The sequence below is a fragment of the Carassius carassius genome, chromosome 47 (genome assembly GCF_963082965.1).
Source record: "Carassius carassius chromosome 47, fCarCar2.1, whole genome shotgun sequence".
Taxonomy (NCBI): Eukaryota; Metazoa; Chordata; class Actinopteri; order Cypriniformes; family Cyprinidae; genus Carassius; species Carassius carassius.
Window position 1 is genome coordinate 6,729,966 of NC_081801.1, and position 17,952 is coordinate 6,747,917.

The 17,952-nt window shown below is 38.8% G+C and overlaps 1 protein-coding gene across 2 annotated transcripts in view; it reads right to left on the reverse strand.

The window, feature by feature from the left end:
- Nucleotides 1-1,305: 1,305 nt before the first annotated feature.
- LOC132130738 (whirlin-like) overlaps nucleotides 1,306-17,952 on the reverse strand; it is an 81,295-nt gene continuing 64,648 nt past the window's right edge. Inside the window, exons 7-14 of one of the 2 annotated variants that reach the window (XM_059542531.1) lie at nucleotides 15,244-15,456; nucleotides 14,358-14,570; nucleotides 13,779-13,811; nucleotides 10,963-11,034; nucleotides 9,438-9,960; nucleotides 7,817-7,980; nucleotides 7,007-7,129; nucleotides 1,306-2,130 (exon numbers count right to left, since the gene is read on the reverse strand). In XM_059542531.1, the coding sequence (XP_059398514.1) occupies nucleotides 1,948-2,130; nucleotides 7,007-7,129; nucleotides 7,817-7,980; nucleotides 9,438-9,960; nucleotides 10,963-11,034; nucleotides 13,779-13,811; nucleotides 14,358-14,570; nucleotides 15,244-15,456 (1,524 nt within the window). In that variant the 3' untranslated portion in view covers nucleotides 1,306-1,947. The remainder of the gene's footprint in view (nucleotides 2,131-7,006; nucleotides 7,130-7,816; nucleotides 7,981-9,437; nucleotides 9,961-10,962; nucleotides 11,035-13,778; nucleotides 13,812-14,357; nucleotides 14,571-15,243; nucleotides 15,457-17,952) is intronic. The other variant, XM_059542532.1, reaches the window with a different exon arrangement.

Genomic DNA, 17,952 nt, shown 5'->3' on the forward strand with positions numbered 1-17,952 from the left:
TTTCACACTCTGCCTCTGCATTCAAAGACAGACAGACTCACACACATTACAATAACACCATTTCTCAATTTCCTCTCCCACTTGTTCCATCTTATGTAACATGACTGATACATTATTGCTTTGTGTTGCCATCTTATCCCAGTCTGAATGCATTTTTTTCAAAGCATTTTCATTAATTTCGATGGATGCTCGTCTCTGATTGCAATGTCAAGTTCCTTCTTTACCACTCATAACTGGATAAAGGTTCTTCTCATTTTCTCGCTAAATCTAAAAAAAACTGAGAATGATTTTTCTTTCTCAGACTCTTCACAATGCCGCTGTGTCTCAAAGACTATTCCCAAAATCTAGTGAGCTGCCTTGCTGTCTATGGCCTATATACTGTAGGTAGCATCCTAGCTGAAATTTGAATAATTTAGCATGCTGCTGTTTTTAGCTGTATTGATTTAGTTTAGTTTTAGCTGTGTTGATTAAGGCTAGTTGTTTGGATTTCTGCCCTGACGATTTTTTCACTGTCCCCAACACACACAAAATATTATATATATATAAAATATGAATTTCTATATTTTATGTGAATGTATATATTTTAGATTTTATATATGTTATGTTTACATCGAATATTAAGCCTGCATTTAAAAGTATTAAAATATATTGTTATTATTATAAATTAGATTTTTTTAATTAATTAAGTTTTTGCAATAATATCCATGGAACCTTTTTCAGAACCCTGAACAAATGTATTGTGGTTTCCATAAAAAGACTCATAAAAAGAATCATGTGACACGGACTGGAATAATGGCTGCAGATAATTCAGCTTTGCATCACAGGAATAAAATAAATGTTAAAATAGAAAATTATTATTTTAAATTGTAGTAATTAGGCTACTTGTAAAAGATATTTCACAATGTTATGTTTTTACTGTATTTTTGGTCAAATAAATGCAGTTATGGTGAACGTAAGAGACTTCTTTGAAAAAAACGTATTGACCCCAGTCCTCTGAACGATATGTTTTAAGATCAGGGTCAATGCATAATCCTTATTGTTGAGCCCTGATGCATGTGCTTCTGCCTTAAAATCAGGCCAAAACAAGTTATCTTATCATTGTTAGTGCCTATGCTGTCTTACAATGCTGTCTACATAGGCAGCTCACTAGATATTTGAACAGAGTAGCTGTCTCTCAGGACTCCAGCATTTCTGTCCTATTGACTGATTTCCATGGTTTAGTAATAACCGTATGATGCAAAAAAAGAAAAAGAAAAAAAAGAGAATCAGCACAAACAATAATAAAAAAATTGAAACCAGCTGAATAGTTAAAAAAAAAGGCAGATGACAGATGTTTCATCAGTTCTGCTCACAGAAATCCGTACAGAGAAGCACTTCAGTTCAAATCTCTATGGGGTTAGTTACTATTTACTATAATCAGCAGTTACGTAGATTTCTTTAAATATATATTTTAAACACATTTTATCCATTTTCACTTCCTTCTTATAAAATAGCTATGGCTTTAAAAAAAATGTTTCACATAAACTCTCACACCAGGACAAGATGCTGGGCCTAGACTCTATGATGGTATCGTATATCAAAAGCACAACACAGATCCAAGCTCGCTGAAGAGTCTCTTGCCGTATTGCAGTCAGGAGACCAAATTTCATTATAGAATCTCATAAAGAATAAGCCAACTGAAAAGATGGCCCCATCTTCTAAAACAAACCGGCCAGCACAGACTGAACATTTGCTCTATCCTGGCATTTGCCGTCGGAAAGGTCAACGCTGGGTTGGTTCACGCAGGACGGCCTTTCAAACAGTGACTGGTTTCAAAACACCACAGAAGAGGATGAGCTGAAGTCTAGCATGTAACAGGATTCTGGGGGTTAATCATGACAAGACAGCGAGGTCGTGGTGCGTCCCACTGCTCTTTTAGTCCATCAGCATCATGGGACTCATACGGTCTTATAGAGCAACATTGAACTCTGTGATCAAGAAGTCAATGTAGTCCTTCTCTTTGGTTTTAAAGGCCTCTGCGATGAGACGTGCGGCTTCCCGATGTTCCTTTCCTCTGAGAGACACTCCATTTACCTCAAGGATCACTTGACCCACCTTCAACTGTCCACAGTTATGAGCTGAACCACCTCTCTGTGGGAAAGAAAATGGAGATAGTTTGACACAATGAAGAGAAATTGATTGACTCAAACCAGCTATGTTCACATAGAAGCAGGATATGGATGTCAGTCCAGTTTTGGTGCTAAATACACTTGCAGTCACACAGGGCAGATTTGGCTCTGAGTAGAAAGTTATATTTCCTTCTGGGTAAAAACTGATGTGACGAGTGGGGCGGGGCCGAGGGACATGGGAGCGAGGCCGGGGGAGTGATTGGAGATGAACTACACCTGTTCGTCCCACCGGTCTCGAGGCCCATGGAGGAGATGGAAGGATATAAAACTGGAGCGACGACAGTGAAGGACGAGAGAGGACCAGGCCTGGGATTTTAGTTGTGTTTTGGGTTTTATTTTATGCGCACCAGTCGTCCGTGAGGGGCTGGTGCGCTGTTTTGTGTTTATTTTGTTATTAAAATGTTTTTGATTGTCCGCCGGTTCCCGCCTTCTTCTTCCGGATGAATATGAAGGTTGATATCGTTACAGTGGTGCCGAAGCCCGGGAGAAGGAGGGACGCGCTGCTGAAGATCCCTCGCCGCTGTGGTGAATCCGCAGTGCCATCGAGCTGGCGAGGAGTGTGCCGCCATGGACGCTCGAGGCGGTGGACTGGAGCGAGTTGCCGGGGACGGGCGAGCTCGCTACCGGCCGCCCACGATGTGGAGAGACGGCTGCCGTCCGTGAGGGAGCGGAGGAGTCGGCGCCGTTCGCCAGGTGGCCGGAGCCTGCTGCCTCCGCCGGAACGGGGAGGAGCAGGGAACGGGGGACTCCTGCCGGCTGCCCAAAACCGGAGGAGCCGTCGCCGTCCACCGGGCGGCGGAGGAGTGTCGTGCCGTCCGCCGAGGGCCGTCCAGTGCCACCGCCAGGCACCGCGGAGGAGATCACCCAGCTGGTGGAGGGCCGAGCAGCGGTGCGTCTGGGAACCGGAATTTTTTTTTTTTTTTTTTTCCTCTCTCCCCTCTCTCGTCTCTGTCGCTCCTCCTTCCATCTCCTTTTCTCTCGCCTCGCCTGTCCTACCCCCAGGTTCCCGCAGGTCCCCGGGAGCGGCCCCCCCGGAGGGAGGGGGGGGGGGGAGTAGAGCGCAGTCTCGGGAGTACCCCCCGGCCTGCGAGGGGCGATGGGGGTATGTGACGAGTGGGGCGGGGCCGAGGGACATGGGAGCGAGGCCGGGGGAGTCATTGGAGATGAACTACACCTGTTCGTCCCACCGGTCTCGAGGCCCATGGAGGAGATGGAAGGATATAAAACTGGAGCGACGACAGTGAAGGACGAGAGAGGACCAGGCCTGGGCTTTTAGTTGTGTTTTGGTTTTTATTTTATGCGCACCAGTCGTCCGTGAGGGGCTGGTGCGCTGTTTTGTGTTTATTTTGTTATTAAAATGTTTTTGATTGTCCGCCGGTTCCCGCCTCCTTCTTCCGGATGAATATGAAGGTTGATATCGTTACAACTGAATTTAGATTGAAAATATGGCATTTGTTTGTGCATTTAAACTGGGAAATCAAAGAAGGACGTATTAATCAAAGTTGAAAATCACTGAGTGATCCTAGGTAAAGAAAAGATTAGTAGTTTGCTGAAAACCCAGATTTAATCACTCTAGAGAAATTGAATCTGAAATTAAGTTGTTCATTTAGTAAGTTAACGTTTCTAAGCTGAAGTGAAGGCAGATCCTACAGCTGCTCTCTGGTCACTTCAGTCTGGTCAAGAACAACCGAAATAAAAAAACACTGCCCAAAACAGATCAGTGTTGCTATTGTTAATTAAAATGAAAACTATTAAAAACTGTTTTTGTTCATTTAAATAAAACTGAAAAATAAAAAATAAAGCTTAACAGAAAAAAAATAAAAATTAATAAAAATGACAGAAGCACATAACAATTACTAAAATATAAAAAATAAAAACTTATTCAAAATAAATACTAAGAAATAAATCAAATATCAAATAAAAATACTATTAATGAGCATGTTAATACATAAATAATACTAAAATACTCCTGTATGGGATATTTCATCAAAATATGAAAAATTTATAATTTATTCAACCTGATGTACCAAACCTGCATGACTTTCTTATGTGGAACACAAGAGAATATGTTTTGAAGAATGTTGTGTCTAAACAACTCTGGACCCCAGCAAAAACCTTTATCGTATGGACACAAAAAAAAGTCATTTTTTCAGAATGTTTTCTTTTGTGTTCCACAGAAGAACGAAAATCATAGAGGTGTGGAACAACATGAGGGTGAGTAAACTTGAGAGGGCTTACACTTTTGGGGGGAACTGTCCCTTTAAATGATAGTGGCACCTCTTTCGAATAATCCTGCAGCAGTCTCTGTAAACACTTGATAACACCAAAGAAACGTGTGCTGTCTTTGCAGTCAGAATTTCTGTACATTCATAAAAGTGTCTACTGACAATTCTGAACTGAAAACAAACCACTGGTACATTTTAACCACCTTTGTTTCTCAGGATGAAATAAAATAAAAATGGCTAAGCTATAAGAACCTCACCTGGAAGTTACGTAAACCCAACCAATCAGATTTCAGATAACAATTTTACAAAGCTCTTGCCATTTTTCGGTGCAATATACATCAGACAGTCCACATCATAACATTTTTGACTGATCATTTATCTTTTACTTTTTTGGGGGAGATAATAATTTAGAGCAACAGATTTTAGGGCCTCCCAGCTTCCAAAATCCCAATTTAACCGTGTTTAATTTTTGGCCTGAAACTATTGATCATAAGTCAGCCTGCTTCAGAGCATGCCAGAATTTACACAACAGGAAGTAGTAAACTAATGAGGTTAAAATGCAAGAGTAACTCACTTAGATCTCACCAGCACAGTGTCTTCTTTCATTCACCGCCTCAAAATGATCGAAAACAAAAGAGCACCGCATTATCTAATCTACAGCCGTTTTTGTTTTTTTGATTTTCATTATGATGCTGATGAACCGACTGCAGCCTGGGAATTAAAGCCCACTCAAGCCTGTCCATTTCTCTCCTCCCCAGATACACTTTCTACATCATTCAATCGCTTTCATTTACTTCCTTTCTTCTAGCTTACTTTCACTGTCGCTCACATTCTTATTTTAGCTCCGTCTCTCCTGTTCTCCTGCCTCTGCTCTTTTTTTGTCTCTCAATCTTTTATTAAGAATGTGCTGATTTGCAGCTAAATCAACTGCAATCAGTGGCACTGTAATTTCAGATTCATCTTTCACAACCGAAGCAGTTCCCTCCTTAAAATGCACATCATTTTCCCTCCAGCGCAGTCTGAAGTAGAGAGCCTTTCACACATAAACTCGCTCTACAAATTGCACACTAGCCTTCCCACAAGCCTGTTCAACAGTGTGCTTGAGATTTTAAGTACTAGAAAAGACAGAACCAGGAATAATCCACTGCCACAATGGCATCAAACATCAACAGCTGACTACAACTGGAGGTCTATAATGAGCTCCTGTGCTCATTATTTAATTCAGCAAGGCTGTCGGCTCTCTTATAGACCTATATATGACTGACGGCAGTGAGCACATGATTGGGACTCATTTTGTGTCTGTCATTGTCTGAGGCTCTGCATTGGCTTTAGACCTGACAGAGGGTTTTGAAATTGTATAATCAGCTGTAAAACCTGGCAGCTGCCAAATAGTACCACAGAGTCCTATTGTGATTCATACTCAGTTTCAGTATTGTTAGATGAACTACAGTAGGAGAAAATGTTAGGCGCTTGCCTGTGCAAATATCACACCATGTTGCTTAGATGTTGGTCAAGGTGCTGCTATCCTGTTGCAAAGTGGAATTTACAAGTTGCTATGAGGACGCTTGGGTTTTCTAGGAGGTTGCTTACTAAACCAACTCAAAAGAACCCCCTAACAAGTCTCCATGACATACTTGTTGCTAGATATGTAAAAATTGTTAGCCTGAATGCACTGTAAGTCGCTTTTTATCCAAAGCGACTTACAGTGCATTCAGGCTAACAATCAGGCTTTTATCCAAAGCTATATATATATATAAAAAGTCTGCTAAATGCATAAATTTTAAATTTAGATATGACTACCAATGCTCCCATTTTACCATCTTCCAGGGGAAAATCAGATAATAGAACAGAAATAGAACTCCTCTCCTCGAGCTTCACGATTCATAGTGTCATTTGTATATGTAGCACAAACAGTGTGAGATTCATTAAATATAATACTTAAAAGTATGTTTTTGAATTTTTTGCAGTTTTACTTCTAAAGAAATTAATTACATAATTAAAATATGTTAAAGTCATATTTATTAACATATAGTACCCTAATAAATTATTTTTAAATATCTCCTCATGGGAGCTGCCATGTTGAGATCACATGACCAGTAAAATGTTACTTTATTGGACACTTTTGCTCATGGAATAAATTCAATGGAATAAATGAAGGCAAATAAATTGTAATAAATTAAAACAAAGAGTTAAAAAGAACTGATCAGTGAAATGATCAGTGTTGATAATAATAAGAAATGTTTCCTGAACAACAAATCAGTATATTAAAATAATTTCTAAAGGATCATGTGACATGGAAGACTGAATTAATGGGTGCTGAAAATTCAGCTTTACCATCATAAGTATAAATTATGTTTTAAAATATTTTAAAACAAAACAGTTATTTTAAATTGCAATATTTCACAATATTAGTGCTTTTACTGTATTTTGATTCATATTTTATATTTTATTTATTTTATTTTTTGTACAATAAACATATGTATTGTACATTTGTGTATGTAAGTCTGACTATTATTATATGAAAATATACATATTTATTATTATTTTACTTTATTTTTATTATTTTAAATAAAATAACTCTGTAGATAACAGAACCCTGTATGGACTACTCACCTGTACGGTAACGATGCGAGGGAGGGGCTGACGTGTGTTTGCCCCTCCTTCTATTGCGATGCCCAGAGTACTGGTGCTTTTTGCCACTCTCACTAGAGTGGATGTAGGCTCCAACAGACCCGGCTGCAAGGTAGATTCACAGACAGATTAGAGACAGGATGGAAAAATGGGAAGAGGAGGACAGAGAAAAGAGACAGGAGAGTAGCAAATCAAAGAGAGGGAGAGAGAATGAAAGGGAACAGAGATACTGTAGGAAGCAAAGACACATTTGGCTTTGATAATACACATTTCTTTGTGTCTGATGGCCTAAAATAGGGCCACAGGAAGTGGCTTACGCCCAACTACAGTGTCCTCAGAAAGCACTATTAGTTCACTCCGCGATAACAGCAACACAGCTCATGCGTATAAGAAAGCCGGGAAGCAAACAGCTAAAGGACGGCCAGAAGGAAGACGGACGCGTCTTGATTCAGCACACTGAGATTGGTTTTTCAGAGAGCTGTTGGATCAGTGATAAGAGATGAGATGAGATGAGATGAGATGAAGTGGACGAGTCAACAAAGAAAGAACAGAAAAACTAAAGGAGATGTATGTACCAAAAGAAGAAAAGTGAAAATGAATTGTTAAAAAGTCAAGCACGCTCAGTCAGAGGGAGGGGGGAGGAAACAGATTTATGTGACTGCACTCTTCTGTCAACACTCTTTCACTCTCATTCACACTTTTAACACCAACCCTCTGTCAATGTCATTAACTCTCACACATCCCTCTCTCTCTCTCTCTCTCTCTCTCTCTCTCTCTCTCTCTCGGTCTCACCGGTTTGGCAGATGTTTCTCCTCCTCCGTGCCCATCCCGTGGGGCTCTGGTGCGGGCGGGACGTGGGCTGCTATCCTTACTGAGACGTCCAGATTCGGCAATGTCCACACCACTGTCCTCGCTGAGGGTTTGTCCGCTGTCCGACAGCTGGGATAATGTCCCTCCTACAAGAAAAATAAGTGGATTTATATACAGTTAGAATCAAGTGTAGTGATTTTTGTGTAGTCCAGCTACAGTCTCCTTCTGTTTAAAAAAAAAAAAAAACTTGACACTTAATGGAATATTTAAAGTATTAATTACAAGTTACGTTAGCATGTGCACAGTGCCCAAGGTTAACTTACACAAGCTGGATGAAGCTGTTACAATTGCATTATCTATCTCTGTTATTCCAACTTTGTGAAAACCAGTCTGGAATACACCACTTTTGCTCAGATTTTTGCCCTCTTGGTCATCTCTAGTTGCCAAAGGTCACTGCCAGGTTGTAGATCTTGGTTATTTTGAGCAGGCTCTGTTTTTTTAGCTTCAGAATATGATTCCATCCCATCGGAGGATATCAAACATTTTTGATATTTTGAGCTGATATAGGAACACATACCCTGCCTCTGAATATACCTACTTCCATACTATATAGCAGTCGAAAAACATTTTTATATTCATAAAACAGTTGGTGAAAAGTACCCTGATGACCTCCTACTTCTTGCAAGATTCTAAAGTGTGCATTTGATGGACACTTTAGTATCCCATGAGACCATGGGAGAGGATCCGTGAATGGCAGTGTAGCAACCCACTTGACACTGTAGGTTATATGACAGTGAAAACGTGGTGGATGCAGTATGTCCGAATTTCATTCAAACTACCATTCATACTATGTAAAACATCCTTAATTGTCGCAAAGCAAGTTTCTAACCAAATGTTGTACCTACTACACAGTATGCTGTCTCATACTCAGTAATAATATTTTTATGTCATGTGACTTATGCAACCGTTGACCAGATTTTAAAATTTAGAATTTAGTGCATTATATGATTTAAATTGGATTAAAATGCTTTAAATGACAAAAAGAAAAATTATTGCTTTATTCAGACTGAAATTGAACTTTTATATTGCATGTAAACAGTTGATAGACAGCTGATGTCATAAATGTACATAGGCCTCGCAGAATCTGCAGAATGTTAATAATTTTTAACATGAATAAAAATTATTTGTTTTTAAGAACCAGGTATAAAATAGCTACTTCAGGACAGCATTAAAAAACAAGTATCTTTTATTATTTTTATTATATTATTTTGTATTTGTAAATGTATGACCGCAAATGTAGATTACTTTGTATTACTTTCCAAAGTAGTTCTCCTAATTAATTATAATTAATTTCATATTTTGAACCATAATTCAAGTAACAAGTAATTTAAATCTCACGTGGTTATTTTATCCATGGAACACAAAAAGAATTGAATGATTGAATTTTAATAGCTGGTTGAACGTATTATTTTAAAATGAATTTTTTTTCCTTTTTGCCCATTAAATGGGTGAAAATAACCTGAAATGATAGAATTTGACAGCTGGTTAATGATATATTATCTATCCGCAGCTGCCCACAATGCATCAAATATTTCAGTCTCACCTCGAGCTTGTGGCAGCGGCCGCACCTCGTTCACATCAGGCTCTGCGTTGGGCCTGTGCACCTCCACCATGACAAAATGCTGATTGGCTGCTGGGGAAGAAGGGGCGGGCTTATCTGGGCAGGGGGCTGTAGGAGGAGGAGGCGGCGGCCCAGGTGGTGCAGGTACATTAGGGGCGGGTGGAGGAATCAGAGATGAGGATTGGACAGCCGCAGGCTTCACCTTACTAGGAGACTGGACCCGGGGGAACGGTCCGATAGTATGCTGGCTCACGACTGAAAGTTGAGGATGTGCAGGGACTATTTTGAGGGTGTCAAGAGGAGATGTTTGAGGTTTGGGTGCTTTTGGGTGTTTGGGTTCTTTGCTCTGGGAACGAGAAGGGGCGGTGAAGTACAAGCCCAATTGGGAGGAGCTAGAAGATGGACGTTTGCTAAGCGTGGCTTTTCGCCCGGGCCGGCGCTGAAGCCCTGGGGGAGGAGGAGGTTTAAAGGAAGGAGGGGAATCTGAGGTGGAATGAACCTCATCCTAGGATGAAAGAGGAGAGCTTTAGTGATGCCATATTTCAGGTGATATTTCAAAGGAGATCAATAAAACATTCCACAATCAAAAACAAAATCCTTGCAGCTTATAATGCAACATTCACATATACACCCATACCTTAAAACATTTAACAATTACCCACAAATCATTGCATTGAGGACAAGAACAATCGGTTCATTCAGATCAAGTGGCAAAGCAAAAAAAGTAATAATAATAAATGAAAGGAAATGAACAAACTAAGGCTGAAACAGGGTGAGCACAAGCCAGATGAATGAGGTGTCAATGCCATCAGAAAGCAATCAAAATGAAATGTGAGTTGCCTGTGTGTGTTTTTTTTTTATCTGGGCCTGAACGCTCTCTGGAAACTTTACTTTCACATGCTCCTGACTTGCGCCTGTGGACGTGCCTGATAGAGATGCTGTGGTGGTCAATAGGGTTTCATCAGAATACCAACAGGAAACTCTCTGAGAAAGACCCCAATCTTCCTCGGCCATCTCTCTCACAACGGGCAGCCTTCAGCCCAGCAACAAGTGTCATCATCTCGTCTATTTTTCTCTTTCCATCAAACAACCATCAGCTGTCTGAGTAGCCGAGCGTTTACAATCATTTGAGATAGAGCTAGGCGGCATGACAGTATTAAATATGTCAACAGGACAGATTGATATATATAGAAAATCTATGGTATTTGCTAGATTAAAATTAAAAAACTATATATGAAATATATTTTGATACAAAATTAAGTTTCCCGTGATTTAACATTTTGGTCATACCTGCCACCCCTATGCTGAGAGTTTTAATAACCGGGTTTCATTCAAAAGCCAAAATCAAAACGAGTCATAATCTGCCCCTGATCATTTTTAAGGTGTTCAATATCAGTTCTCATTATGTCCTTTATTCCACACCTCAGCAGATTCCACCACTCCCTCTTTTTTTTCTCTGTTCCCCCTCTTTTATCTTTCCTGTTCCTCCTCAAACTGAAGGGCTTACCAGAGAGATGTCTGGAAGGGCATTGCTACACCCGAGAGACTGTTCCCCGTTGTTCTCTGCAACATCATCATTCTGGGAGAAAGAAAAACAAAAGAGAGAAAACAAGAACAAGAGACTATGAAACAAACAGAGAGAGAGAGAGAACAAGAGACTATGAAACAGAGAGAGAGAGAGAGAGAGAGAGAGAGAACAAAAAATAAAGCTGTGTGTTTATCCCTTAAACAAAAGCTCAATCCAAATTGCATTCTGTTGAGGGCCCATTTAACAGAGGGGCATCAAAACACCATTGCACTTACAGTCCTTCAATTCAATCTCGCATCTAGTCTTATTTTCCATCCAACACGCATCTCTCGCACACAAAAAAAAAGAAAAAGAGAAGCCTTGATTTGTGTGCTTGGGTCGGTTTCTTTAATGAATCCTTACAAATGACTCTTATGAGTCAATTGTTATAATGGATAGATACCAAAAGAGAGAAAGAGAGAAAGAGAGAAAGAGAGAGAGAGAGAGAGAGAGAGAGAGAGAGAGACCCTTAACTTTAACTGAACTGCATTATTTTCAGTGATTTTTATATCAAAATGATGCAAGTTTTGTATCAGTTTCATAAATATACATACATGTACAGTATATACACTACCATTCAAAAGTTTGAAATTTGTAAGATTGTTTTAATATTTTGAAAAAAATTAAATCTCTTTGAAAGAAATACTCACCCAAGGCTCACCAATTAATTTGATTAAAACTACAGTAAAAACTGCAATACAGTACAATATTATTACAATTTAAAATAACTTTTGTTTTTAAATATTTTACAATTGCAATTATTCTTTTAATAATAAAAAGCTGAATTTTCAGCCAGCCATTACTCCAGTCTTGAGTTTTACATGATTCTTCAGAAATCATTCAAATATGCTGATTCACTGCTCATGAAACATTTATTATTATTATTATCAATATTGAAAACAGACATGCATCTTAATATTTTGTTGGAAACCATGATTTTCAAAATGTGTATTTACTGTCACTTGCTGAATAATGATAATAATAATAAAAAAATTCTAAATAAAATCTTTAATCTTTAAATTAGCCAATGACATTTAACTGATGACCCATCCAATGTTCCGTTCCCTTCCTTCAAACTAAAACAGACACCAGACCAGACTCAGAAAGACATTTCACTATACTGGCTCAGGTCCTCCACCTTCCCACAATCCTCTGCTGTGCTCCACTGAAGCATATATCAGGACGCTCTCTGCGACACTTCTTCCTCTTTTTTTTTTTTTGTCTGGGGGGGCTTATCTGCAGCGACAGCTCTGCATATGGCTGATGAGGTGCGGTTCCAGGATGAGAGTCCCAGAGTGAGCGTTTCGTCTGCGGAGCTCTGCAGGGCAGAAGTGTGGACCACCGCCGCTGCTTCTAGTAATTACCAGAGCCAGAGCTGGCAAGCTTACAACAACACCAACCCACAGTGGAGGGCCACAAACAAAGCTTGCATACAAATACATTCGCTCATTTCCAAAGTGCACACAAACACACATATGCACGCACGTGTGCACACACACACACACACACACACACACACACACACACACACATACATACATACATACATACAGACAGACAAATGACACATGTTGAAGAGGTACAAAGTCATAGCGGACACATTTTTTATTTGCTATATGCATGCATGTACTTATGTTGGAACACTGCAACCCACACATACACACAGACAGATATCAGACATGAGTGACTTTGAGAGAGATCAATCCATGCAGAGAATATAAGCTGTGCTGTATGTATTATGTTCCTGTATGTGTGAATGTGTATTAAAAACAAAACCACATCATTGCAAACCCATTCTTTAATATATGTGTTTGCTAGAAACACACCGGAAAAAACATGCATTTAAATTTTTTTAAAACACCTTTTAAAAAAAATACCATAGTAACCATATTTTCCACCACAATATCATAATTATATTTACTGGTTATGGAAGCTAAAATAAATACAGAAATAAATAGATAAAAGAAAATAATTTTATCTCACATTTCTGATTTCTTTGGAGTTACAAAAAGTCAGAGTTGCAAGAAATAAAGTAAAAATTGCTAAATATAAACGGTTTATTTAACATAATTTTGACCTTACAACTCACAACTGAAGAAAAATCAGAATTGCGTCACAATTACCTTTTTTATTCAGTGGTGGAAACAAGCATCCATAATTGGTATTTAAAAATGACATAATTCGTGCTTAATTCTATGGTAATGTGGGTGGTTGTTAGGGAGTTGCTAAGGTGTTCTTTTTGTTTTCTTGTGTTGCTATGCAGTTGCTAACGTTTTCTGCGTGGATTTGTTTTGTGTTTGCAGTTGTTAAGGTGCTCTGTTTTTTTTTTTGTGTGTTTGTATTAGGTAGATTGTTTTGGGCCGTTATGCAGTTGCTAGGATGTTTTAGGTGGGTTTGTGTTGTCATGCAGTTGCTAGGATGTTCTAGGTGGTTGGTTACTGGGGGAAAAAAAATCCCCTTCATAAGTCTCTATGATATTCCAGTCCCTAGATATTTTTTAATGTTAATATATGTTTTTTTTTCAGCCATTTCATCAGTCACTGGGCACAAATCATAATTTTAATCGCTCTCCTCAATAATCTGCATCATTTGAGGTCTCATTCATATCTGCAGCAGAAATGGTGCAGGACAAACTGCGCTGAATATTACTACAGTACTTAAGTAAGGACAGTAATATATTTTTACGGTTTGCTAGTGGGAACTACGGTTACTATTGGTAGATTTCGTAAAGGTTAGCAAGAGATTGTTTAACCTACCTCCATCATATCTATCAGCCAGAGGAGTCTTTCCTGTTTTATTGAGAGGGATAGGGAATTGGGTGTTAAACTGTTCCTGCAATTTACACTGGGAGTCAGCAGGCTTAATAATCTGTCAGAAAACACTTCTCCATCTGTCACAGCAACATCACACACCCCTGAGACGGCTACAAATCGAAACAGCTGCACTTTCACAATGAGATGCAGATGAGCTGAGGTGAGACATGCCTATGTCTGGACAGAGTGAGACAGGAGGACAGACAGGTTTCGAGTGATGGACATAAAAGCCTTCAACAGAAAGCACAAAAGCTGTTTCCCACAGCAACTTTACAGCCCTTCATTTTGTATCCTAGTAATCTTCTTTGTGCCCAAATTGCCCACCAATTTTGTGAATGGCTTTTTATGTCTACTGTATGTCACACACAGCAACAATGCCATCCACTCAACCCACACCAATACAGTAGCACAGCCTTAAACACTTCCTGCCTGATTTTCTAGATACGTATAGACACTGGGTCTGATTCAATAATAACTGCACACAAGCATTTAAAAGAAAATAATTCAGATGTTTTTTCTTACCCGTGCGGAGCTGAGGGTGGTGTTGGTCATGAAGCTGGCTGAGGAGGAGGCCAGTGTGTCAGGGTAAGAAACCATAGAGAAGGAGTCTTGAAACCCAGCTCCGCCACCTTGCCTCGCCTTCAGGGCCTCGATCTCTCGTCTCAGAACCAGGCCGTCAAATCTCTCCACATCCTGAGGGGCCACGAGCCCCCTCACCTCTGACAGCAGAGAAAACTGCAAATACCCACACATCCAGAGCTCGTGTTGATTGTTTTAATCTCAAGGGTTTTAATATGTTCATAAATGGGAATATATCACTGTAAATCACCAGACAATGATGGTCCATTATACTGGGGACATTTTTGGGTAGTGTCAGTATTATGTGTATTATTAATAATAATTCATTCAGCCAGTAAAATCTTTCATTAAATTAAAAAAAAAAAATGTGTATAAAATTCAGCAAATTAACGTAGTTATACTACCATTCAAACGTTTGGGGATGATAAGAGATTTTAATATTTTGTAGAAAACAATACTGCAACTTCACATAACTTTTCCTATTTTAATAAAGTTTCAAATGTAACTTACTCTTTTAATGGCAAAACTGAATTTTCAGCAGTCATTCTTCAGTGTCACATGATCAAATTTAAATAATAATAATTATTCTTATTAATAATAATAATAATAATACATTTCATTTAAAAGTAAAAAAGTTAAATTATTAATGACTAATTACTAACCATCCAGATTTTGGTAGAAACTACCAAATATGACAATACATCAAGAAATAAAGTAGAGAGCAAAACTTTTACGACTTTTTAAAACTTTTGTGGCAGATTATATTCCAAACATGAGCACATTCACATTTTCTAAAGATCAATGTAAAGACTGATGTAAATGTCTCCACCTTGGCATGTGTATTGAACAGCTCAAAGAGGGCCATGACCAGCTGCTCAACACCGATGTGACCATCACGGTACTCTTGGATGTAGTAACCCATGGTCTGCCTCTCCGGTTCGGTCAGCAGATGTCTGGACTGCTCCTCCAACATGGCCCTGCTCTGGTTCACCAAACCGGACAGAGTCACCTGAGATCCCGCCACACCTTTATAAAAGCCACCCTGAGGAGAACAGAGAAAGGAAGGAATGCAAATATTACGTAGTAATGCAAATAAGAGAAGAAACGCAACATTAAGTCTAATATTAAGACACATGTGGCCTTAAATCACACATTTGAAATCTTCTAACATCTCAGGATAAGCCTCTGGTTCATTGCTGAGGTCATAACTCTCATCTCCATAATGTCTCTTACCCTCTTCCCTATTTTCTCTTTCTGATGTTTCGGACTCTCTCCTCAAGAGCAGCTTTCCCTTTAATTAGTCTCCTAATCAAAAAGCACTGCTACAGAGTCAACATGATCATCGATCTGTGTTTCGCTCAGCCTAGAATTGGCATGCAATACAGCCAAAGGATAAACTGGAAAACTGTATAACTAGGAACTTGCTACATACCTACCTATCCGAGTGGTTTGAGATTCACTTTGGGTCGATTAGGGGTGTATCGCATGCCTTAAATTAATTTTATGTAGTTATGTCTGCTTGAATAGCCTGTAGACTCGCTGGGTGGAGATGCATGATAGTTAACGGTCAGGTTTGCAGGTTCACTCAGGCAACACTAGTGTCTATGTTATCAAACCGTCAAAAGACACAATGCTTTGAACTGAGCTTGATCAATACAGACAGAGATGGCAGTTGAGGGAATGCTGATAATGCCTGAATTGTTCTTGCCTTTATTCTTTTCTTTCTCTTTAGAACAGAGTATGTTTTGTGTTAAACGCTGCAAGTTAGATAAGCTCTATCATACAGCACTCCCACAGGAACTAATGCATTTCAGCTGCATCAAATGACAGACCATTTATTTTCACACTATTTCAGAGGAAAATCCCCTGACCGGTTTGACCCATGAGGCTCATGTCCTTTACTGGACATTGAAGAATAACTAGTCTAGAAATTTGCTGTTCTTGCAAACCCAAGGTAGAGACAAAAAGAAAGCAATTAAGAACAAAACTGGCAAAATTATTAAATATAATAAAATACATAATAAAATAAATAAAAAACATAAAATGCTGTCCTGTCCATATTGCTCTCACCAGGGCCAGTGTCCAGAGAGCCATTTACTTTATTTCCACTTTCTCTTTGTTTTATTCTGAAAACCCTGTGATTTCACATAAATTCCCTTAGCTGCTGTGCTGTTGAACTCAAACTCATCGTCACCCGGAGAACAAACTGTTTTTGAAACTTTGGCCAACCACTGCAGATGAGATGAACACTGAGCCCTCAGATCAGTGTTAGTCTGAAACTTACAAGAAGCGAAGCTAACTTTATGAAATTGTACATTTTTCATTATATATAAATATATATCTAAAGGACAGATTGATTTTTAATGTTTTTGAAATAAGTCTCTCATACTCACCATGAGGCTCCATTTATTTGAATATACAGTTAAAACACAAATTTGCTGTTTTCTGTTTCAGTATATTTGAAAAAGTAATTTATTCCTGTGATGAAAAGCTGAATTTTCAGCAGCCATTACTCCAGTCTTCAGTGTCACACAAACCTTCAGAAATCATTCTCATATGTTGATTTGTCGCTCAAGAAAAAATTCTTATTACTAATGTTTAAAACAGTAGTGCTATATATATACACATACACACACACACACACACATATATATATATATATATATATACTGTATATATACTGTATATATACTGTATATATATATATATATATATATATATATATATATATATATATATATATATAAATACTTTTTTTGTGGAAACTGTAGATTTCAACATGCATCCTTTAAGTATTTCTTCAAAGAGAGAGCTATAAGACTTCTTCAGATGAGAACACAAGTGCTTCTGTCTCTGATGTTGAGAGGTTCAAAAGCGTGGCCCTCCAGCGCACTCTGGGATATCAGCTCCACTGTTCAATTACTAAAAGCAAAGCTTGAGCAGAATCTGTCCAACAAAAGATGATCAATAAAACAAGCAAGAAAAATGTGAGGTTTTATAATTCCTTAAGAATGACAGCGGCCAAGATGGGATCGATCATGCGCCATCAGTAGTGTTACAGCCTCTATGGTTACCAGTTATGACATCAACTGACAGCCTCTTTAAATCACAGGAACACATAATTGCTGATCAATATCATAACTTTAGGAAAGCACAATCAGAACAAGCGTTTTGTCCACCAGAACCTCACTGTGTGACTCAGAGAGCAGAAACTCCAGCCGTGTCCCCACATATCACACCCCAGAGAATTTGAATAAGGCTCGAATGAGACAATTTATCTCCAGATTGAGATTTATCTGAAAGGAACTTGACATAACTCACCTCTATAAAGACCGGAAAGCTATTTTCTCTCAAATGAAATAGAACACAAATATAAAAATAATAAAATAAAGTGTCCTATAGGGGACATGCTTCTGGACTGAAAGAAGAAGTCCTTAGATGAAATGAAGCAAAGCGAAGGTCAGGCAAGTGTGGAGAAGTTCATCCTGGGGTGGGACTGGCAGTAATTATTATAATAATAATAATCAACACAACCAAA